The following is a 21,405-nucleotide window of genomic DNA, read 5'->3' as shown; positions in this document are numbered from 1 at the left end:
TATTTTGTTTGTTTAGGCTTATTTATAAAGCTGAATCCTGCTAAAAGTCTGACATAAAGAGCTGCTGGTGAGCTCCATCTCATTCTCTCCCCTCCAGAAGAAGCAGTTGTCCCCCAAATACTCTGCTCCCTCACTGCTGAATCCCTGTAGGAGAAGCCTGCCAACAGTGACCTTCCGAAACAGCCTTCTGAATACAAGGAGGATTCAGTTTCCATCTTCTCAACTTTTTAACACAGAAACACTTCCTGCGAGCATATTGACAACTCTCAGGCCAGGCGCTGTGGCTCACACCTGTAATCCCAGCACTTTAGGAGGCCGAGGCAGGCGGATTGCCTGAGGTCAGGAGTTCAAGATCAGTCTGGGCAACATGATGAAACCCCGTCTCTACTAAAATACAAAAAATTAGCCAGGCATGGTGGCGTGCACCTGTAGTCCCAGCTACTCAGGAGGCTGAGGCAGGAGAATTGCTTGAACCCAGGAGGTGGAAGTTGCAGTGAGCCAGGATCATGCCACATCACTCCAGCCTGGGCAACAGAACAAGAACCCATCTCAAAACAAACAAACAACAAAAAAAAACTCTGTCTCCTTAGGTAACTGCTCCACTGCGGACTAGAGAAATAAACATGTATTGAAACTTTTACTGCAAACTTGAAAATGCTAGAAAACCAGGCATGAAGAATAAATACATGGCGAGGAACACACAGGCATGTTCATAAGCATATACATTGTAAGTAAGTTAGAAAGCTAGCTTTGTTGTATCTGAACACATGAATCTTTTTTGGTCAGTGTAGGAAGCACAGCCAGATCCTATAGGAATGAATACCTCAAATCTGTTGTCTGAGATTCTAGAGAGTAAACCACTGTGCCATTTTTAACCCAGGCTGTACTGTTGTTTCTTACCAACAGCATAGGTTTTCATCACTGGAAGGAGCCTGTGTTCATTTCCTAGGGCTGCTGTAGCAAAGTAGTACAAACTGGGTTGTTTAAACCAACAAAAACTCATTGTCTGTCAGTTCTGGAGGCCAGAAGTTCAAAATCAAGGTGTTGACCAAGGCCATTCTCCTGAAGGTGCTAGGGAAGGAGCTGTCCGTGCCTCCCTCCTGGCTTCTGGGAGCCTCAGGTGTTCCTTGGCTTCTAGATGCATCATTCCAGTCCTCCATCTTCACATGGCATTCCCTCTGTGTGTCTCCACAGTGTCTTCCCTTTGTGCAGATCTATCTATGTGTCCAAATCTCCCCTTTTTATAAGGAAACCAGTCATAATGGGCCCACCTGAATGACCTCATTTTAACTTGATTACCTCTCTGTAAAAAATGTATTTCCAAGTAAAGTGATGTTATGAGGTATTGGAGATTAGGACCACAACACACCTTTTTTGGGAGGACACAATTCAACCTGTAAAAGAGCCTCGACAAGACTAAAAAATGAATGGAGAGACTTGAAGGGGGCCAGCCCCTCCACACCTGTGGGTATTTCTCATCAGGTGGGATGAGAGACTGAGAAAAGAAATAAGGCACAGAGACAAAGTATAAAGAAAGAACCCTGGGCCCAGGGGACCGGCGCTCAGCATACGGAGGACCCGCACCGGCCCCAGTCTCAGCTCCCTCAGTATTTATTGATTACTATTTTCACTATCTCGGCAAGGGGAATGCAGCAGGAGAACAGAGTGATAGTGGGGAGAAGGTCAGCAGGAAAATACGTGAGCAAAGGAATCCGTGTTACAAATAAGTTCAAGGGAAGGTACTGTGCCCAGATGTGTACGTAGGCCAGATTTATGCTTCTCTCCAGCCAAACATCTCAGTGTAGCAAAGAGTAACAGCAGCATTGCCACCAGCGTATCTCGCCTGCAGCCACAGGGTGGTTTTCTCCTATCTCAGAATGGAATGAACATAGGATCGGGTTTTACACCGAGACATTCCGTTCCCAGGGGCATGCAGGAGACAGAGGCCTTCCTCTTATCAACCACAAGAGGCCTTCCTCTTTTACTAATCCCCCTCATCACAGACCCTTTACGGGTGTCGGGCTGGGGGACGGTCAGGTCTTTCCCTTCCCTCGAGGCCATATATCAGGCTGTCTCAGTGGGGGGAACCTTGGACAATACCCAGGCTTTCTTGGGCAGAGGTCCCTGCGGCTTTCCGCAGTGCATTGTGCCCCTGGTTAATTGAGAATGGCGATGATTTTTACCAAGCATACTGCCTGTAAACATACTGTCAACGAGGCACATCTGCACAGTCCTAGATCCCTTAAACCTTGATTTCATACAGCACATGTTTCTGTAAGCACAAGGTTGGGGCTAAAGTTACAGATTAACAGCGTCTCAAGACAAAGCAATTTTCTTAGTGCAGATCAAAATGGAGTTTCTTATGTCTTCCTTTTCTACATAGACACAGTAACAGTCTGATCTCTCTTTTCCCTACAGAGACTAATGTTCTGGAAAATATATTCTGCTTCCTAATGCAGGCAATAGATTATTTGGGCTTCCATTTCTTTCCTTTCTTTCCCCTTATTAAAAATTTAAGCTGAACCGTATGAAATCACTATTTTGAAGATCAGAATGGTCAAATATTTTTTTTTTCTTTTTTTTGAGACGGAGTCTCGCTCTGTCGCCCAGGCTGGAGTGCAGTGGTACAGTCTCGGCTCACTGCAAGCTCCGCCTCCCGGGTTCACGCCATTCTCCCACCTCAGCCTCTCCGAGTAGCTGGGACTACAGGCACCCGCCACCATGCCCGGCTAATTTTTTTTTTTTTTTTTTGTATTTTTAGTAGAGACGGGGTTTCGCCGTGGTCTCGACCTCCTGACCTCGTGATCTGCCAGCCTCGGCCTCCCAAAGTGCTGAGATTACAAGCGTGAGCCACCGTGCCCGGCTGGAATGGTCAAATATTGACAATTTCCTATGGTTCAACCTAATAACTTAGGGACAGCCTTGTGGTACCATACCCAGTCATCCTTCCACAGCCAAAAGATCAGCTGGAGCCCTCCATTGCCAGAGCTGACTAACCTGGGATGGCCAAGCCAGAAGAAGACCCAGGTCCTGGAAGCTCTGTCTCTAGTGCCCAACACCAGTTCTCAAGCTGCAAGAAGGGCCCAGCAGACATGGGGGCACTGCAGAGGTGAAGCTGGCAATTCCTTCTCCCGGAAACTCTGAGAGTGCCTGGGAAAGTGCCCCAGAAGATGGCTGGGCTCACAGCTCTACAAGTTACAGGTCTGGCAACGGCCACCCTCTATTCCCAGTCTTCCAACAAATCCTGAAACTTAACAGAGTGGACTCTTACGATAATTATATTTCACATGTTAAAAAATATGATTCCGAAGGAATAAGCCAGCACTGCTCATTTAGCTAGTTTCACTTAACTAGTTGGGAGGAAGTTTAGACAGTGAAGGTACTGTACTCTCATCGTTAGATTTCTCTGGCAGGCTTGCAGAACTGCTATGGCACACCAGACCTCCAGCCAAGTGAAAGAACCTAACTGAAAGAGTGCCAAATGACCAGGTTTTCTTCATGTTAAGTATGCCTGCCTCCCTTCGTATCCACTTTTTTCCCTTTACAGTTTCATTTCTTACACTGGTTTGCTCACATCCAGGTTAGATGCTGCACAAGATCAACTAAGGAAAAAGCTCAGTCACTGTTAACATAGGGTTCCCCATAGCCAGTGAGGGAAAAATGGCTTCCCTGCTTTGCAGCAGACTATTCCTAGCCTTCACCATGCCCTGGCACTCGCTTTCCACAGGTTGTATTTTGACAAGTATGTAAGATAGCAAAAGGTGCCAGAAGAGGCAGAAAGAAGGAGGGAGATGCCATCGGAATTGCCAGCTCCACTCCATCACTGGCTTGCTGTGTGACCTAATGGAACTATTGCTCATTTCCTGTTTCCTTCTTTTTCCTTTCTTTTTTTTTTTCAAGACAGGGTCTGGCTCTGTCGCCTGGGCTGGAATGCAGAGACACGATCTCAGCTCAATGCAACCTCCACCTCCCAGGTTCAAGCGATTCTCCTGCCTCAGCTGCCCAAGTAGCTGGGACTACAGGCATGCGCCACCAAACCCAGCTAATTTTTGTGTTGTTTGCAGAGACGGGGTTTTGCCATGTTGCCCAGTCTGGTCTCAAACTCCTGGGCTCAAGTGATCTTCCCACCTCAGCCTGCCAAAGTACTGGGACTACAGGCATGAGCCACCTTGCTCAACCTGTTTCCTTCTTTATACCAAGTGCTAACATTTTGAATGAATATTAGGAATTGATGCTGGTTAGTGCTAAAATATCTTTAAACTATTGGTGTAAACATAATTAGGACTTGAGTTTTTGCTCTTACTCCCAGGTTTCTAAATGTCTAAGGAACAGTAAAATGAGAGTCATGTGCAGAAATATATTGTTGGAAGAATTTTTTAAAAAAGCAAAATGAGATTAAGTTTTTCTCTAATGGGAAGATGGAATGAAATATATAAGTTAAGAAAAACCTTTTCTTCTGTATTAAGGAAGCTCATATCCTACACGTTCCTATGTTCCCTACCCCATTACCTTCTCGGGACCCTTAACCTCTTCTGGGGACTTACTAAGCCAAATTATTGTCTTACCTAATGGATGACCATCATGGAACCCTAGTCAAACATATTTTTCAGGACCAAGTATACAACATCCTCCGTGATGGAGACAATGAGGCAATCTTTCAAATTTAAGTCACTAAAAATAAGTCGTGAATTTGATGTCTCAGAAAAGTTTGAAATTTCACTTGATAGTATTCTTGGTCTGGCACTACTCTGACCAGTTTAGAATTACAGAATTGGTTTATTCCTTCTCTTAAATTATAGATTTAAAATTAAGTGGGCTGCAGACAAAGATACCATAAGAGGAAAAAAAAGTCAAAACTACAGATCAATATCCCTTACGAGTATAGATGCAAAAATACTCAACAAGATAACAGGCAAATCCAATAGCACATTAAAAAGATTATATGCTATGACCAAGTGAGATTTATCCCAGAAATGCAGAGGTGGTTCAACATAAGAAAATAAATTAATGTAATATACCACATTAATACTTCAAGAGAGTAAAACCACATGATCATCTCAATTGGTGCAAGGAATGGCATTTGACAAAATCCAACACCCTTTCATGACAAAAAGCACTGAGAAAACTAGGAATAGAAAAAGACTACCTGAACATAATCTAGAAAAATGCACAGCTGGTATCACACTCAGTGATAAAAGACAGAAAGCTTTCCCCTAACATTAGGAACAAGGTAAGGATTTCCACCTTCACTACTGCTATTCAATATAGTACTGGAAGTCTTACCCAGAGGAGTTAAGCAAGAAAAACAAAAACAGCTTGCAAATTAGAAAGGAAGATGTAAAATTATCTCTATTTGCAGATGACATGTCTACATATAGAAAATCCCAAAGAATTCACCAAAAAAAACAAAACTAGCACTAATAAATAAATTCAGCAAAATTGCAGGGTACAAAACTTCATTGGCTGGGTGCGGTGGCTCAAGCCTGTAATCCCAGCACTTTGGGAGGCCGAGGCGGGCGGATCACAAGGTCAGGAGATTGAGACCATCCTGGCTGACATGGTGAAACCCCATCTCTACTAAAAATACAAAGAATTAGCCAGGCGTGGTGGCGGGCTCCTGTAGTCCCGGCCACCTCAGGAGGCTGAGGCAGGAGAATGGCATGAACCCAGGAGGCGGAGCTTGCAGTGAGCCGAGACTGCGCCACTGCACTCCAGCCTGGGCGACAGAGCAAGACTCCATCTCAAAAAAAAAAAAAAAAACTTCATCTTTTGTGCATTAAAGAATATTGTCAGTAAAGTGAAAAAAATCCCTACAGAATGGGAAAAAATTTGCAAATTATATATCCAAAAAGGTGTTAGCATTCAGAATATATAAGGAATTCTTACAACTCAACAACAAAGAACCCGGTTTAAAAATGGGCAAAGAACTTGAATGGACATTTCTCCAAAGATATGGAAATGGAAATGGCTAACAAGTATATGAAAAGAGCCTCAACATCACTAATCATTAGAAAAATGCAAATCAAAACCACAATGACCACACCTACTAAAATGCCTATGATTTTTTTATTTTATTATTATTTTTTTTTTTTGAGATGGAGTTTCACTCTTGTTGCCTAGGTTGGAATGCAATGGCGGGACCTGGGCTCACTGCAACCTCCGCCTCCCAGGTTCAAGTGATTCTCCTGCCTCAGCCTCCCGAGTAACTGAGATTACAGGCACCCACCACCACACCTGGCTAATTTTTTTGTGTATTTTTAGTAGAGATGGGGTTTCACCATGTTGGCCAGGCTGGTCTATAATTTTTCATTTTTAAAAACAGTGTCAAGGAGGATGTAAAAAAAAATAGAAACTTCATACATTGCTGGGTGAATATAAAATAGTGCAGCTGCTACGGAAAATTTGGCAGTTCCCCAAAAAGACATACAATTACCATATGACCCGGCAATTCCACTGCTAGGTATAAATACAAGAGAAATGAAAACATACATCCACACAGAAGCTTGTACACTAGTGTTTATAATAGCATTATTTGTAATAGCCAAAATGTGGAAACAACCCAAATGGCCATTAATGAATGAATGGATAAACAAATTGTGGTACACACACACACACACACACATAATAGATTATTATTCAGCCATACAAAGGAATGAAATACTGAAACATGCTGCAGCTTGGATAAACCTCAAAAGCATCACATGAAGTGAAAGAAAACAATACTATATTTAGAATAGGCAACTCCATAGATACAGAAATGGGTTAGTGATTGATATGGTTTGGCTGTGTCCCCACCCAAAATCTCGTCTTGAATTGTAATCCAAATTGTAATCCCCATGTGTTGGGGGCAGGACCTTGTGGGAGGTGATTAGATCACGGGGACGGTTCCCCCATGCTGTTCTCGTGGTAGTGAGTGCATTCTCATGAGATCTGATGGTTTTATAAAGGGCTTTTCCCCGCTTCGCTCAGCACTTCTCTCTCCTGCTGTCAGGAAGGATGTGTTTTCTTCCCTTTTTGCCATGATTGTAAGTTTCCTGTGTCCTCCCCAGCCATGCAGGACTGTGAGTCAATTAAACCTCTTTCCTTTAGAAATTTACCCAGTCTCAGGCAGTTCATAGCAGTGTGAGAATGGACTAATACAGTGCTTGCTAGGGGAATGAGTGTGGTGGGCATGGAGGAGAGAACAGGAAGTGATTTAAGTGATTACTTACAATACTGTTTTTCTAGGGTGATAAACTTTTAAAACTAGAGAAAGGTGGTAGTTGCACAACATTGTGAATGTACTAAATGCCAATGAGTTGTACATTTTTAAATGATTCGGCTGAGGATGGTGACTCATGCCTGTAATCTTAACGCTTTGGGAGGCCAAGACGGAAGGATCCCTTGAAACCAGGAGTTCAAGTCCAGCCCGGTCAACATGGCAGACCCCATTTCTACAAAAGAAAAATTTTGAAAATTAGCCAGGCATGGTGACATGCGCCTGTAGTTCCAGCTACTTGGGACGCTGAAGTGGAAGGATTGCTTGAGCCCAGGAGTTCATGGTTGCAGTCAGCTATGAACATGCCACTGCACTCCAACCTGGGCAACAGAGCAAGACCCTGTCTCAAAAATAATAATAATAATAATAATAATCAGAAATTGGAACCGTCATACATTGTTGGTTGGAATGCAAAATGATGCAACCATTCTGGCAGTTCCTCCAAAAGCTAAACAGAATTATCCAGCAATTCTAGTGGTAGGCATATTTAAAGGAATTGAAAAAAGGGATTCAAACAGATCGTTGTGCTTCAGTGTTCATTGCAGAATTATTCATAATTGCCAAAAGGTAGAAACAACCCAAATGTCTATCTACAGATGAGCAGATAAACATCATGTGATATATACATACAATAGAATATGATTCAGCCATAAAGAGGAATGAAGTTCTGATACATGCTACAACATGGATTAACCTTGAACACATTATGCTAAGTGAAATAAGATTTTAAAAGGACAAATATTGTATGATTCAATTTATATGAAATATCTAGAATAAGCAAAATTGTAGACAGAAAATATATTAGAGGTTACCAGGGGCAAGGGAGAGGCAGGAATGGGGAGTTATTGTTTAATAGGTACAAAGTTGGGATGATTACGTTTTGGAAATAGATAGTGGTGATGGTTGTACAATATTGTGAATGCAATTCCTGCCACTGAATTGTACACTTAAAAGTGGTTAAAATGGCGAATTTTATGTTACATATATTTTACCACAACGTCAGAAGGCTATTGTAATATACCAAAAACCATTGAATTGTACATTTTAAATGTGTGAATTGTGTATTATATGAATTTTATCTAAACAAAGCTGTTTAAAAAAACAAAAAAGATAATGCTAAAACTGCAAGTACAGGCCGGGCACAGTGGCTCACACCTGTAATCCTAGCACTCTGGGAGACCAAGGCAGGTGGATCACTTGAGGCCAGGAGTTTAAGACCAGCCTGGCCAACATGGTGAAACCCTGTTTCTACTAAAACTACAAAAATTAGCCGGGCATGGTGACGGGTGCCTGTGGTCTCAGCTACTCGGGAGGCTGAGGCAGGAGAATCACTTGAACCCAGGAGATGGAGGTTACGGTAAGCCGAGATCACGCCACTGCACCCCAGCCTGGGGGACAGAGTGAGACCTATCTCAAAAAAAAAAAAAAAAAAAAAATGCAAGTACAAGCAAACAATAAGAAGATGGCAGAGCTGACACTTGTACTACCAGGAGCCCTTTGCCAGCCACGTTACAAAGATAAAACAGTGACTGACATGCTCAGTTTCACTGATCTCACTTTAAATACTACTGTAAGATTTTTCTATTGAAAGCAAAAATAAGCTGGGGGCAGTGGCTCACGCCTGTAATCCCAGCACTTTGGGAGGCCGAGGCAGGCAGATCACAAGGTCAGGAGATCAAGACCATCCTGGCTAACATGGTGAAACCCCGTCTCTACTAAAAATACAAAAAATTAGCCGGGCGTGGTGGCAGGCGCCTGTAGTCCCAGCTACTCAGGAGGCTGAGGCGGGAGAATGGATAGAACCCGGGAGGCGGAGCTTGCAGTGAGCTGAGATCGTGCCACTGCGCTCCAGCCCGGGCGACAGATCGAGAGACTCCGTCTCAAAAAAAAAAAAAAGAAAGAAAGCAAAAATATTATTTGTATTGATACTAAATACAACTTTTAATTGTTAAAATTAAGTGGTCTGGAAACTATCAATCTCGTGTGTGTGATATTTTGTTTTAAAGTGTTTTGTAGATCTTGTTTATTGCTTAGGAGAAATTAAGATTGCCCAACCAAGGGACCTTGAAAAGATTTCACTTTTTTTTTCCATTTCTGCCTTCTCAGGTCCTTCCTAAACATTCCCTTCACCAGCAGAACTTTTTCAAATTCATCCCACTTATCTTTAACTCTCTAAAATCTTACAGTACTATGACCTGAATCTTACTTAATTCTCTAATTTTTTAACAAGCTAATAAACCAAAAAGCTCCTCTGTATGTATGTATGTACGTATGTATGTACGTATGTATGTACGTATGTATGTATGTATGTATTTGAGACAGGGTCACACTGTGTTGCCCAGGCTGGAGTGCTGCGGCACAATCACAGCTCACTGCAGCCTCAACAACTCAGGCTCAAGTGATCCTCCTCCCTCAGCCTCCTGAGCAGGGGGAACTACAGGCAGATAGCTTGAGCTCAGGATTTCGAGACTAGCCTGGGCAACATAGTGGCGGCTCCATAGGAGGAGAAAAGATGGCGAAGAGAAGCGATTCAAAGTTTTTGGAACGTGTCTAGAAGCACCTAGGTGGCGTGAGGGAGTTGCAGCAGGAGGGAGGAGGGCAGAAAGAGGCAGGGGCAGGGGACAAGAATTGGAAGGGGAAGGGGTTTGTAGAGTCAGGGCCATGAAGTGGCTCACCTCCAACATGGGCCCCATTCAGCCCCTTTGGGTGGTGGAATCTGAACTGGAAGAAGCGGCCGTGTGTGACCACAACTGAAGAACTGTGTCTGTGTGTTAAGCATCATAGCAATGGGAACCCAGGCCCACCTGGTGGGAGCACCCGGAGGTGAGCCTCACTCTTGGGAGAGGAACTTCTTCTTCACCCCATCCTGAGAAAGCAGTGGTGGCTGTCATCATGGAAGCAAGGGTGTGCTTGGGTGGCCATCACCGTGGAAGAAAGACAGGCTCAGTGGAGGACGTGCCTCAGTCACCACAGGAAACTGTCGGAGATATGGCAGAGGTGACAGCAGCACCAGCATCCACAATGGGCCCCTCAGCAGCCTCCCACTCTGTTTTCCCTGTGAGGAGCTGGGGCTGCCGCCTTGGCCCTAGTGGCTGCTGGCTTCTTGGGCTGCCTACAGGAGGCCAGGAGGAGCAACCCTGATGCCGGGTAAGAAATGATACATTGCCTGCCTGCACAGGTTGGAGGTGGCTTTGCAGCTCATGCACTAAACTTGGGGCACCTTCTGTTAGACCAGTATTCACACCCCAAATAGTGTATGCACAATTATGAATGACTTTAATGAAAATGAAGGTCCCTGCTGGCTGCCCTGGGAATATGTGCCCAACCTTGAAAGGTGGCAGTTCACTCGCCTCCTGCCAACCTTCCCCAGTCCTCACACTTGTGCTTCCAGAGCACAGCAGTCTGGCCAAGTGCAGACAGGGAGGGACAAAAACTGAGGAATGTCAACTTCCAGGAGCAGCTGACCTTAAAGAACCTTTTCATGAGCATATGTGCAATAGATTTAATGCAAGGCTTTTACCCTACTTGAGAGAAGCAGTGTTAAAGAAGACATACAGAGGCTGTTTATGAAGAGGCAGTATCCATCTGCAAGTGAAAAAAAAGAGATGAATTGGCCCATAACACTTCTCTTGAGTTGTTCAAACCTACTGCAATACAAGTAATTAATTGTGGAAAAAAAAGTGATAGCTATTACTCAGTTACAGTTTGCTAGGCATTGTGTAAGCACATTATTTGTGTCACTTTCTTTACTCCTTAGATACTATTGATAGCCTCAATTTACATGTGAACAAACTTTGTGAGGCTTAAGTAAATTCCCAAAATCACACAGCTACTCCATTAAGTAGGTACTTTTATTATTCCCATTTTACAGATGCAGAAGTTGAAGCAAACCTGGGATTTGTATCTGGGTCCTCCTGGCTTCAGATCCCAAACTTCCAGCATCAGGATTCACTACCCCTCCGTGATGACCAACACAGCAGTGCATAAAGGTGTGATGGTGTAAGTGGAGACAGATCCTGGAGAAGGCAGAGGTGGAAGGGACATTTCCTTTATCACTGCACTTAAGGCCAGAGTTTCCAATTTGCAATTTTGAAAATGTTATATTTTATAAAGAATAATACCCGATCAAGAAATTGATAAAGTTTTAGGCCAGGAGGCCAAGGTGGGAGGACTGCTTGAGCCCAGGAGCTCAAGACCAGCCTGGGCAACACAGCAAGATCTCATCTCTACAAATAATTTTTAAAATTAGCTGAGCATGGTGGCATGCACCTGTGGTCCCAGCTACTCAGGAGGCTGAGGCGGGAGAATCAATTAAGTCCAGGAGGTCAAGGCTGCAGTGAGCCGTGATCACACCATTGCACTCTAGCCTTGGTGACAGAGCGAGACCCTGTTTCTAGGAGAAAAAAAAAAAAGAAATTGATAAAGTTTTAATAATAAGGAAAATTTTGATAGTGGCATATCATTAGTGTCAATTTTAGGATCAGAATAAAACTCCTCTAGAATAATAAGGTAATGAGTAAATAAAAGTGTAAAGGACTGGGGTGGATGTTACAGAGTGGTCGCTAATTATACATTAGCCTAATGTACATTAGCCGAGTCAGGAATAGAAATGAAATAAGTGTTCTAATTTAGGAGACAACACTTGGGCTGTTGATTGCCTCTGAAAAACCTTATTGTTCTTCAGAAAACAAAAAAAACTCATCACAGCAGGTGTAGATAAAGGTGACAAAAGGAAAACATACTAGAATCAAGATTCAGGAATAATATCTACCTCACCCAAATCTAAAATATAGGAAAAATGTTTTCATAAAGTCACCCAAGTCCTCAGTTCATTTATAAAACATGTCCCCCTGCAAACTTTAGCAATTTTCTAAAGAACTCTAGGATTGAAACACTGAACTGTAGCACTTGGAAATGAACCTCAGCCAGAAACACCACCTTCACCCCTCCTCTCTCTTATTTTGTCTCTGTTTCATCCCTTCTCTCCCAAAACACAATGTTCACAATGGGGACTTGCCTCCTCCGTCACCCGCACCCTATCCATCTCTGGGTCAGAAATGTCTAGGCTATTACTAAGATACAATCATGGACACCAGTTGTTTTCTTGTCTGTCATCTTCTATCCCTTCCTCCCAGTCTTCTGAAAACAGAACCATGCTGACTTGGCAGAAAGCCCTTAGAGTCAAGCTGGGTGAGAGGACTGCCAATCAAACCTGGCCACTTGACAAGCTTTGATCATCATAGCTCCCCACCCCCTTGACCACAGACATTAGTCCAAGGAGGAGGCATATAACCTAACAATAGTCTTCCCTGGGATTTCATATGTGGATGATAGGTGAAGGAGAAAACAGATTGGGATGAATTTTGGAAATGCCATCCATGAGGCTTGATGTGTGGATGGACAAGTCACATAACCTCAATGAACTTGAGTTTTCTTCTCTTTACAACAAGAGACTTGAACCAAAGGCTCTTGGAGGCACCTCCAGATTCAGTCTGAGGGTTCTGTGGGGCTTCACCTATGATGAGGTCAGTCTGTCTGGTCCATCCATGCCCTTTCAGGGCCGAGATACCTGGCAAAATTATGCATCCAGGGAAAATCTCTCTTTCATAAGCTTAGATACAGGGTTGTCCCCTTTGCCATCATTTCGCCCTTCTCCTTATCAAAATCTACTTTTAAGTTCCCATTTAAACTAAGAAGTAAAATACAATAACTAATTTTATCTTATTATGTAATACAATAAAATAATGTAATATACTTTTACAGTATGACCCTTCACAAGAATATTTATATTTTATTTTATTTATTTATTGTAACAGAGATGGGGGTCTCACTATGTTGCCCAGGCTGATCCTTGAACTCCTGGGCTTGAGCAATTCTCCTGCCTCAGCCTCCCAAAGTGCTGGGATTACAGGTATGAGCCACCCAACCCAGCTAGAATATCTACATTTTAAAAGAGAAGCAAAACTTTATGAAGAACAATGCATGATGCAATAACTGTCAACATCACAATTTATTAAACTCACTCCAAGCTTCCCCCACATAGAAACATACACACAGTCTTCTTCCCTTCACAGCCTTTGGAAGGTCTGTGTGTGCTTGTGTGTGGTATTATGGAGTCAATGTGTGAGTGAGCATATATATATGTGAATGTGTGTATGTGCATGTATGTGCATTTGTGTTTATGTGTGTAAGTTTATATATGTGTTTGAGTGTGCATGTATTTGTGTGTATTTGAGTGTGTGCATGCACCTGTGTGTATATTGTATAGACATGTGTGAGTATGCATGCATGCATGTATGTGTGTGAGCATGTATATCCACATCTGTGGATGTGTGAGTGTATCTATGTCAGTGTAGGTGACTGCATGTGCCTGTGCAGGTACTAAAAGAGCCAGTTAACTTTGGAGCTGCAGTTGCTGAAGGTGGGGGCAGAGAGGAAAGCCCACAGTGCCAAGGAGTCAGGCCAGCTCAGGCTAACAGAGGGTGCTGGGGAGAGCACAAGGCTTTCTTTCTCACCCTGGCACCAATAAACTCTACACTGGAGCAGCTATAGCTGATGGAGCCACCAAGGCACAGTGGCCATGCCATGTGCCCAGTGCCCAGCTGTGGACAGCAGAAGTGCCCCTCCAAGGAAGCCACACCTCCAGAGTTTCCCTGCGCTACTGAAGGCCAGGAGCCACAGCCATAGGAAGGAAAGGACTTCCCAATGAATTCTTTGTATGTCTTCATAGACAGAACCGAAGACAGCCTCAGAGCCAGACACTTGCAGACAGCCCAGCTTCCATGAGGGAAAGCCATGGTCAGGCTGGTTTAGTATGACCCAATCTTTTCAGGGCACTCAAAGAATGGAGTGTCATTGTTTTCCCTCATCCTGCAGAAGCCCAAAGATAGAGCCCTACCAGCCCCCAGGGGAAAAGGAACCTGTTTTTCAGTTGCTAATTATTCCTGCCTGGGCTCAAATGGGAAGAATTCTGAGAAGAAAGGGAGGCTCCCCAGCGCTGACGGAACAGAGGCCTGAGGACTGACTGGGGAGAGAGGAGATAGAGAACCTTGGCTACGGGGATCTGGCAGGGAAAGGTGCCCAAAGAGGGAAAGGGCTCCTTTTCTGGGGAGCACAGAGATAGGGGTGGCTGGGGGAGAACCTTGGGAGGCTCCCCTGCAGGGACAGTGCTCGAGAGCCCCTCGGGAGCCTCCTGGGGCCTGAGGAGGACTTGCCTGCACCCCACCCTCGTCCCGGCCACTGCTGTGACTATCAGCAAGGACAGTGCCCTACTGGGGCCACGGGACTTGCTCCATAGCCATCTGTTATCCTGTGTGGAACACACTCCACCCCTGGGATGTCCCTGACCTTGAGGGAGGGGGCTGGTTCCTGGGCGTCCTCAGCGGCTGGTGAAGTCCACATCACCTGTACTTGGAAGCCTCAGGAGCTTGGCCATTGAGCTGACTCAAGCACCTAAACACCCCTGCTTCAGAGTTCTCAGAGGAGAAAGGGGCTCAGGATGTCAGGGGTGTCAGTCATTTAATATGCTTCTTAACAGGAAAGTGGCCTTACTTTGTACCCCAAGCTGGTAAAGCAGATATGCCAGTGGCACTGTGTGGCTGTCCCACTGGTTTGAAAGTATCCCCTCTCAAGCTGTGATCTGGATTTGAGGTGGAGAGGATTGCAGTACAGGGCTGGCCAGGGCCTCTGAGTCCCACCTCAGCACGTGCGTGTGCGTTCACACACACACTCCTTCAGGATGTCACCACAGCTTTCTGAGCTTGGAGGTCCTGCCTCGCTGCCCCTTAACATTTCACAAATAGGAACTCAGTTCTAGTTGAGCAGTGGTCAGGGCTCCACATTTGTGGAATGGCCTCGGGCTTCCCCTCAGTCCCAACACAGTTCCTGTTTCTGTTCCCTGCCGAGACCCCCTCATCAGCCCTGTGATCACACTGGCAGCTGCCCACACAGCCAACACCTGCCTACCAGCTGTGTGGCTCCCCTAGGCAAAAGGTCCCTGTGCCATGGCCCAGGGGCCCTTCAAGCCCAGCCTCCCAGGGTTCCTCTGGGCAGAGTGCTCAGCAACCATTTATTTTAGCTCCCATCCTGTGCCCCATGTTTTGTCAAGACAGTCTTTTCCCCGGTCGTGGTGAGTCCTCACCAGCCCTGGACTGTCTGAGGGTGGGTTTGTGCCTTTCCCAAAGCTGCCCATTGGCACCTTTCTCCTGTAGCAAAGACCAAACACCTTAGAAAGCAGATGAAGCACAAACCCTGAGGCCCCATAGAGCCAGCTGATTCATTCGTTTCAACATGTAACAGTTACTTTCCTTTTCAAAGAGTCCCCTGTGGGTGTCCAGGTGTAAAACAAATCTCAAGAAGGTCCCTCCCAGAGGGAACCAGGAAAAAAATGGCTAATCTGGGAAGAGTCAGAGACTAGATCTGGGGCAGACAGGCAGCAGACTCCTGAAAGGCCTGGGAATGAGCTGAGAACCAGGGGGCAGGACCGGCAGCCCACAGGACAGGATCCAGTCAGAAGCATTTGGTTTGGCTCAGGCAGTATTTTCATAAATTACTATTGCAGCATCTAAAAGTTAGAAGTTTTCACATAAAAATCTAGATTTGTGCCAGCTTTTCTTGAAAAAGCAGAGGTGCCGGGAGCTGGGCCTATATCATGCTAATTCCCACATGGATTGAGGCCAGGTTTGCCCCCAAGTCCCCTTGGGTCTGCCCACCACCCCTATTATGCACAGCTGTTCCTGCCTAGCTTGCCTCTGACCCTTAGCTCTGCAGATCAAGGAACCCAGCTTTCCTGAGGGCAGGGCAGCCTTGGCGGGAGTTTGACAGGGAGCCTTCCAGAAGTTGCCCGTGGTAAGCCTCCGGGGCTGAATCTTCAGGTGGGATCTGACGTCTAGAGAAGGTCCTTCCTCATCCAGAATGGCCAGATGGGAATCAGCCCAGACAGCACCACTCCAACGTGCTGGGAGTCCCACGATCCCATGGGGAGCCAGCCAGTCCACATCAGGGGAGCTCAGCACATGTCCAAGGTGATCTGAGAAGGGCTCCCAGGGCCACCCAAGACAAGGAGGGATTTGGGAGATTTCTGGGAATGTTAATCATCTTCCTGTTTCCTCTTAGTGGTTAACAGTAAATGTCTTTGAACAAAACATGTCCTGTGAATTTGTTTGTGGGGCAACAAAGAGGACAAGGTGGGGAGACTGAGTACTCCATAGTCAGCCTTACAAGGGAAGGAAACTTCAACTCCAGAAGATAGAGAAGTGCGAGTGAGTTTAGATCTGGAAACGAGCTGATCTGCTGAACCTACCAAGGCCTTGGTCACTCCTGCTCTTTCACTGTGAGCCAAAGAATTTGCTCATGCAGTGGTATGCTGGAGCCAGGTCCTACTGGTTTGCAAAAGCTGATTGGGCTCACCTCCTCCCAACTGCACAGTGACTTCATATGGATAGCTAGAAATCAGCCACCATGGGAATATTTACACTGCAGAAATGGGCAAATGCTACAAATCAGAGCTTCTCCCACCTTACCCCCAGCCCCAGGGCAGACTGTTACATGTTTGACTGCACACCACTGCTGGCTCTGCTGTGGACCACAAGCAGATCAGGCCCAAGCCGTGCTTCTGGGCACAGGTCATACCCCAGGAAGAGAAGCTTTCAAACTCAACATGCACCCACATGTCCCAAACTGGAAATGAACCAGGCCAGCAGTAAGCTAAACCAAAACTCAGCAGGAGTTCTTAGTTGTGCTTAACTGGCACTGGCTTCCTCTTTTTTCTGACTGTTTCTCCAGAGACTCCAGGCCTGAGGAGGGCTTTCTTGCCTCTGAGATGAATTTTTTTTTCTCTCTGAGCTAAATTCATACAGAAGGAGAAGGGAAGGGTTGGGACTAAAGTTCATGTTGTCACAAAACCCATTCAAAGTATTAGCTGAGCACCTTTCCACCTCCCTGGAGAGTGGACCACTTGACCCACATCCAGGAAGGGCTCTGCATTGCAGAAAGCATCCACAAGATGTGTGGAATGGTGGGAGGAGAGTTGGAAAGGGAGAAAGGAACACTTTCTCAATAATCCTAATCTTTCTCTTCCTAGATGGCCTTGGAAACCTCCTTCACTCTCCTCCAGCCAGCCTAATTCAGGGCCACATCCATGGTTGTACCATGAGTTATGGATGTTCTTCTCAGATATCCTAATTCTTTCCATCTGTCATGCCCTTGATCCAACTAGAGCTGCTCTGCAGTATCACAGACAGCGCCAGAGCCTCGTCTCTTTTATTTTCTCCCTCCTGGATGCTCTTCCCTCCTAGCAGAGAAGTGAAAGTTGACCTCGACCAGTTGTCAGCTCCTTCCCTTCCTCCGTTTTCCTCTGGACCACATCATCCAGCTGAACCTTGGTAATTATCCACTCAAGAAAATAAAGTGATACAGGAAACAAATGTAACTGTAGTATGTGGCAAGGCTGACAGCAAAAGTTACATAATCATAATTATGTAAATATTTGAAAGTCGATTTAACCAAAAATCGTCAAACAACCAACATAGGAGGCAACAAGAGATTCAGACCCCACTGGGATCACCATGGGAAAATCGCTGAGTGACAACCCAGCTCCCAAGTGGCACTAAGCCAATGAAACAGCAATTTCCTTTCCCAGGTGCACCTATCAACTTTTTTTTCTTTTAATTGAGACAGGGTCTCACTCTGTCACCTAGGCTGCAGTGCAGTGGCACAATCTGGGCTCGCTATGGCCTCAAACTCCTGGGCTAAAGTGATCCTCCTGCCTCAGCCTCCTGAGTAGCTGGGACCACAGGCACACACCACCACACCCAGCTAATTTTTATTTCTTTTTTGTAGAGTCAGGGTCTCACTATGTTGTCCAGGCTGGTCTTGAACTCCTGGGCTCAAGCGATCCTCCCACCTCAGCCTCCCAAAGTGCTGGACTTACAGGCATGAGCCACTGCACCCAGCCACCTACTGACTCTTTATATTTTTTGACACAGAGTTTCACTCTTGCTGCCCACACTGGAGTGCAATGGCACAATCTCAGCTCACCACAATATCTGCCTCCTGGCTTCAAACGATTCTCCTGCCTCAGCCTCCCAAGTAGCTAGGATTACAGGCATGCGCCACCATGCCCGGCTAATTCTGTATTTTTAGTAGAGATGAGGTTTCTCCATGTTGGTCAGGCTAGTCTCAATCTCCCAACCTCAGGTGATCCACCCGCCTTGGCCTCCCAAAGTGCTGGGATTATAGGTGTGAGCCACCGCGCCTGGCCCTACTGACTCTTCTTAGGAGGACAGCTCTTTCCGCCTGAGGATCCCCTCTTGCTCCCCACTCACTTGTCCTCTGACTTCTCTCCAGTTCACCTACCCTTCCTAGGATTTTTCTTTTCTATCCTGTCTTCTCAAGTCCATCCTTCCAGATCAAGGATGGACCCAGGGAATGAAGGGGCACCAAGTGCCAGGGGAGGCCTGGGCAAGCCACAGGCACAGGGTACCAGCTACAGCTATTGCGGTAAACTGAGGACCAGAGAGACAGATATGGAAAAACAGGACGATGTTTATTTTAAGGTAGGCACTGGCTCAGTGGATTCACATCCAAAAAGCTGAGCATTGAATAAAGACTGAGCAGGATTTTTATAAGCGGGCTTACAGAAGCAAAACAGGCAATTAATCATATAATGACAGGTCACATAATCTATAGCATAACTGATGACTTGGCATAACTTGTGACTTTGCATAGCTGGTGGCCTTGTAGCTGCATGGAAAGAAAAAAACAAGAACTGACTAAATACAGACAGACATTTGTCCTTTTTTTTTTTTCCTTCACCCTTGCTCCAGACAGGGGATGTCTGAAGCTTATTCCTTTGGTTTCAACTTCTCGAACAGCGTTATCTTATAATTGTCTTTGAAGTGAGCTTGCTAGGCAGAGAAAAACTTGTTCTTCCTTTCTTTTTAAACTTTGCCTTGCCACATTCTGGGCCTTGGCTTTTACTTCTCAAACTAGGTCACTATGACCTTCTTATAGCCTTGTCTGTTACTTTTCTTGGAGTGAATGAATGTAGTACTTACTTTTTTTTTTTCTTTTTTTTAATTTCTGCCTTACAGCAATGGCTGCGGCCCAGAGCTGAAAATGAGTGCTGCCAGATATTCTCACTTATCTGGGGATGGCAACCAACTCAAGTATCTTTGCTTAGACCCAGAGCCTGAATCAACCAAAAAAACTGGTTCCAGCTGGGTGTGGTGCCTCATGCCTGTAATCCCAGCACTTTGGGAGGCTGAGGCAGGCAGATCAGCCAAGGCCAGGAGTTTGAGACCAGCCTGGCCAACATGATGAAACCCTGTCTCTACTAAAAATATAAAAATTAGCCGGGTGTAGTAGCAAGCACCTGTAATCCCAGCTATTTGGGAGGCTGAGGCAGGAGAATTGCTTGAACCTGGGAGGCAGAGGTTGCAGTGAGCCGAGATGGTGCCACTGCACTCCTGGGCAACAAGAGTGAGACTCTGACTAAAAAAAACAAAACAAACAAACAAAAAAACTAGTTCCCCCAGTCCTTGAGGAAGTTTAATTCAAACCTTTGCAGGAGGTGAGGGGAAATATTTATATTCTAGTCTTCTTCTAGGGCAACAAAATACAGAGGGTGAACCAAATCTTTTAAATTTCTGCATTAAATCAGTTTCATCTTTTGGAACCTGCCAAAATGTCATAATCATCACAACTATTATTATCATCATCATCACTGTTAATGATTCCACCTTTGCACAGTTCTGATTTTTTTTTTTTTTTTTTTTGAGACAGGGTCTCACTCGGCCTCCCAAAATGCTGAGATTACAGCCATGAGCCACTGCGAGAGGACTGATCTTTAGAACATGCTTTTATTTTAGTCAATTTAAAACTGAGACTTTTCATTGAAAATTGGCAGTTTAAATTCAATAGAAGACACAACGCCACCAAATCCCACTGCCTTGCAGATGTTGGCTGAGTGTCCCTTCCCACTCACAAAGCCTCACTGCCGCGCCCACCTCACTCCCAGCACTGCCTGCTGACATCAGCCACTCCCTGGGCATGGGATTCCCAAAACATGAGAGTATCCCTGCCAAGCTGTTTCCTCCCAAATTATTTTCTGCCCTCCCTGTCAAGCCCTCCCCGACCTCCAACTCCTATCCCCAGCCAGAGACCAGCAGGTGAGACTCTCCTGTGCTAACCCTTGTCTGGGATATAAAAAGAGGTGTTGGCCGGGTGTGATGGCTCATGCCTGTAATCCCAGCACTTTGGGAGGTCACCTGAGGTCAGGAGTTCAAGACCAGCCTGGCTAAAATGGCAAAACCCCATCTCTACTAAAAAAAAAAAAAATACAAAAATTAGCTGGGTGTGGTGGTGTGTGCCTGTAATCCCAGCTACTCAGGAGGCTGAGGCAGGAGAATCACTTGAACCCAGGAGGCGGAGGTTGCAGTAAGCCGAGATCACACCATTGCACACCAGCCTGGGCAACAAGAGCGAAACTCTGTCTCACCAAAAAAAAAAAAAAAGAGGCGTCTAAGTGTCTAAGGCTGTGAGTTGGTTTTTTTTTTCTTTTTTCTTTTTTTTTGAGACAGAGTCTCGCTCAGTTGCCCAGGCTGGAGTGCAGTGGCTAGATCTCAGCTCACTGCAAGCTCCGCCTCCCAGGTTCATGCCATTCTCCTGCCTCAGCCCCCTGCGTAGCTGGGACTACAGGCGCCTGCCCCCACGCCCAGCTAATTTTTTGTATTTTTTTTAGTAGAGACGGGGTTTCACCGTGTTAGCCAGGATGGTCTCGATCTCCTGACCTCGTAATCCGCCGCCTCAGCCTCCCGAAGTGCTGGGATTACAGGCGTGAGCCACCTCGCCCAGCCTGTGAGTTGGTTTTCTGAGTCACAAAATCATACCAGAGTTTTCAGAGTCCGGTATACACTGCAGAGCACATACCAAGAACACTCCACCAGCACCCTCCAATCAAGGGACAGGCTTCCCTTATCCTTCTGGAAATATTCTTGGATTCTCCCTCAGAACCCCCAGGCAGCTCTCCAAGGCTCTATATACCCCATACTATTTGTTTATGTACTTGTTTACTCCTTTTGCAACTCAAGCCAGTCCTGCTGCCTTTTCATGCCCAAGCAGCATCTGTCCCTCCCCAAGCACTGGGT

The 21,405-nt window shown here is 45.6% G+C and overlaps 1 protein-coding gene and 1 long non-coding RNA gene across 2 annotated transcripts in view; both read left to right on the top strand.

Annotated features, from left to right (window-relative positions):
* The window catches only part of THEM4 (thioesterase superfamily member 4), a 54,549-nt gene extending 46,251 nt beyond the window's left edge, over positions 1–8,298 (top strand). The window contains exon 6 of the mRNA XM_063626372.1: positions 17–8,298. Coding sequence (XP_063482442.1) covers positions 17–57 — 41 coding nt within the window. The 3' untranslated portion in view covers positions 58–8,298. The remainder of the gene's footprint in view (positions 1–16) is intronic.
* Positions 8,299–9,620: 1,322 nt separating this feature from the next.
* Positions 9,621–21,039, top strand: LOC134733891 (uncharacterized). The gene is made up of 4 exons (XR_010117410.1): positions 9,621–10,405; positions 11,130–11,257; positions 17,340–17,640; positions 20,042–21,039. It is a non-coding gene; the product is annotated as an uncharacterized lncRNA (long non-coding RNA).
* The last annotated feature ends 366 nt before the right edge of the window (positions 21,040–21,405 follow it).

The sequence above is a fragment of the Symphalangus syndactylus genome, chromosome 12, assembly GCF_028878055.3.
Source record: "Symphalangus syndactylus isolate Jambi chromosome 12, NHGRI_mSymSyn1-v2.1_pri, whole genome shotgun sequence".
Taxonomy (NCBI): domain Eukaryota; kingdom Metazoa; phylum Chordata; class Mammalia; order Primates; family Hylobatidae; genus Symphalangus; species Symphalangus syndactylus.
Note: the sequence above shows the minus strand (reverse complement) of the source record. Positions and strands in the feature narration are given on the sequence as shown.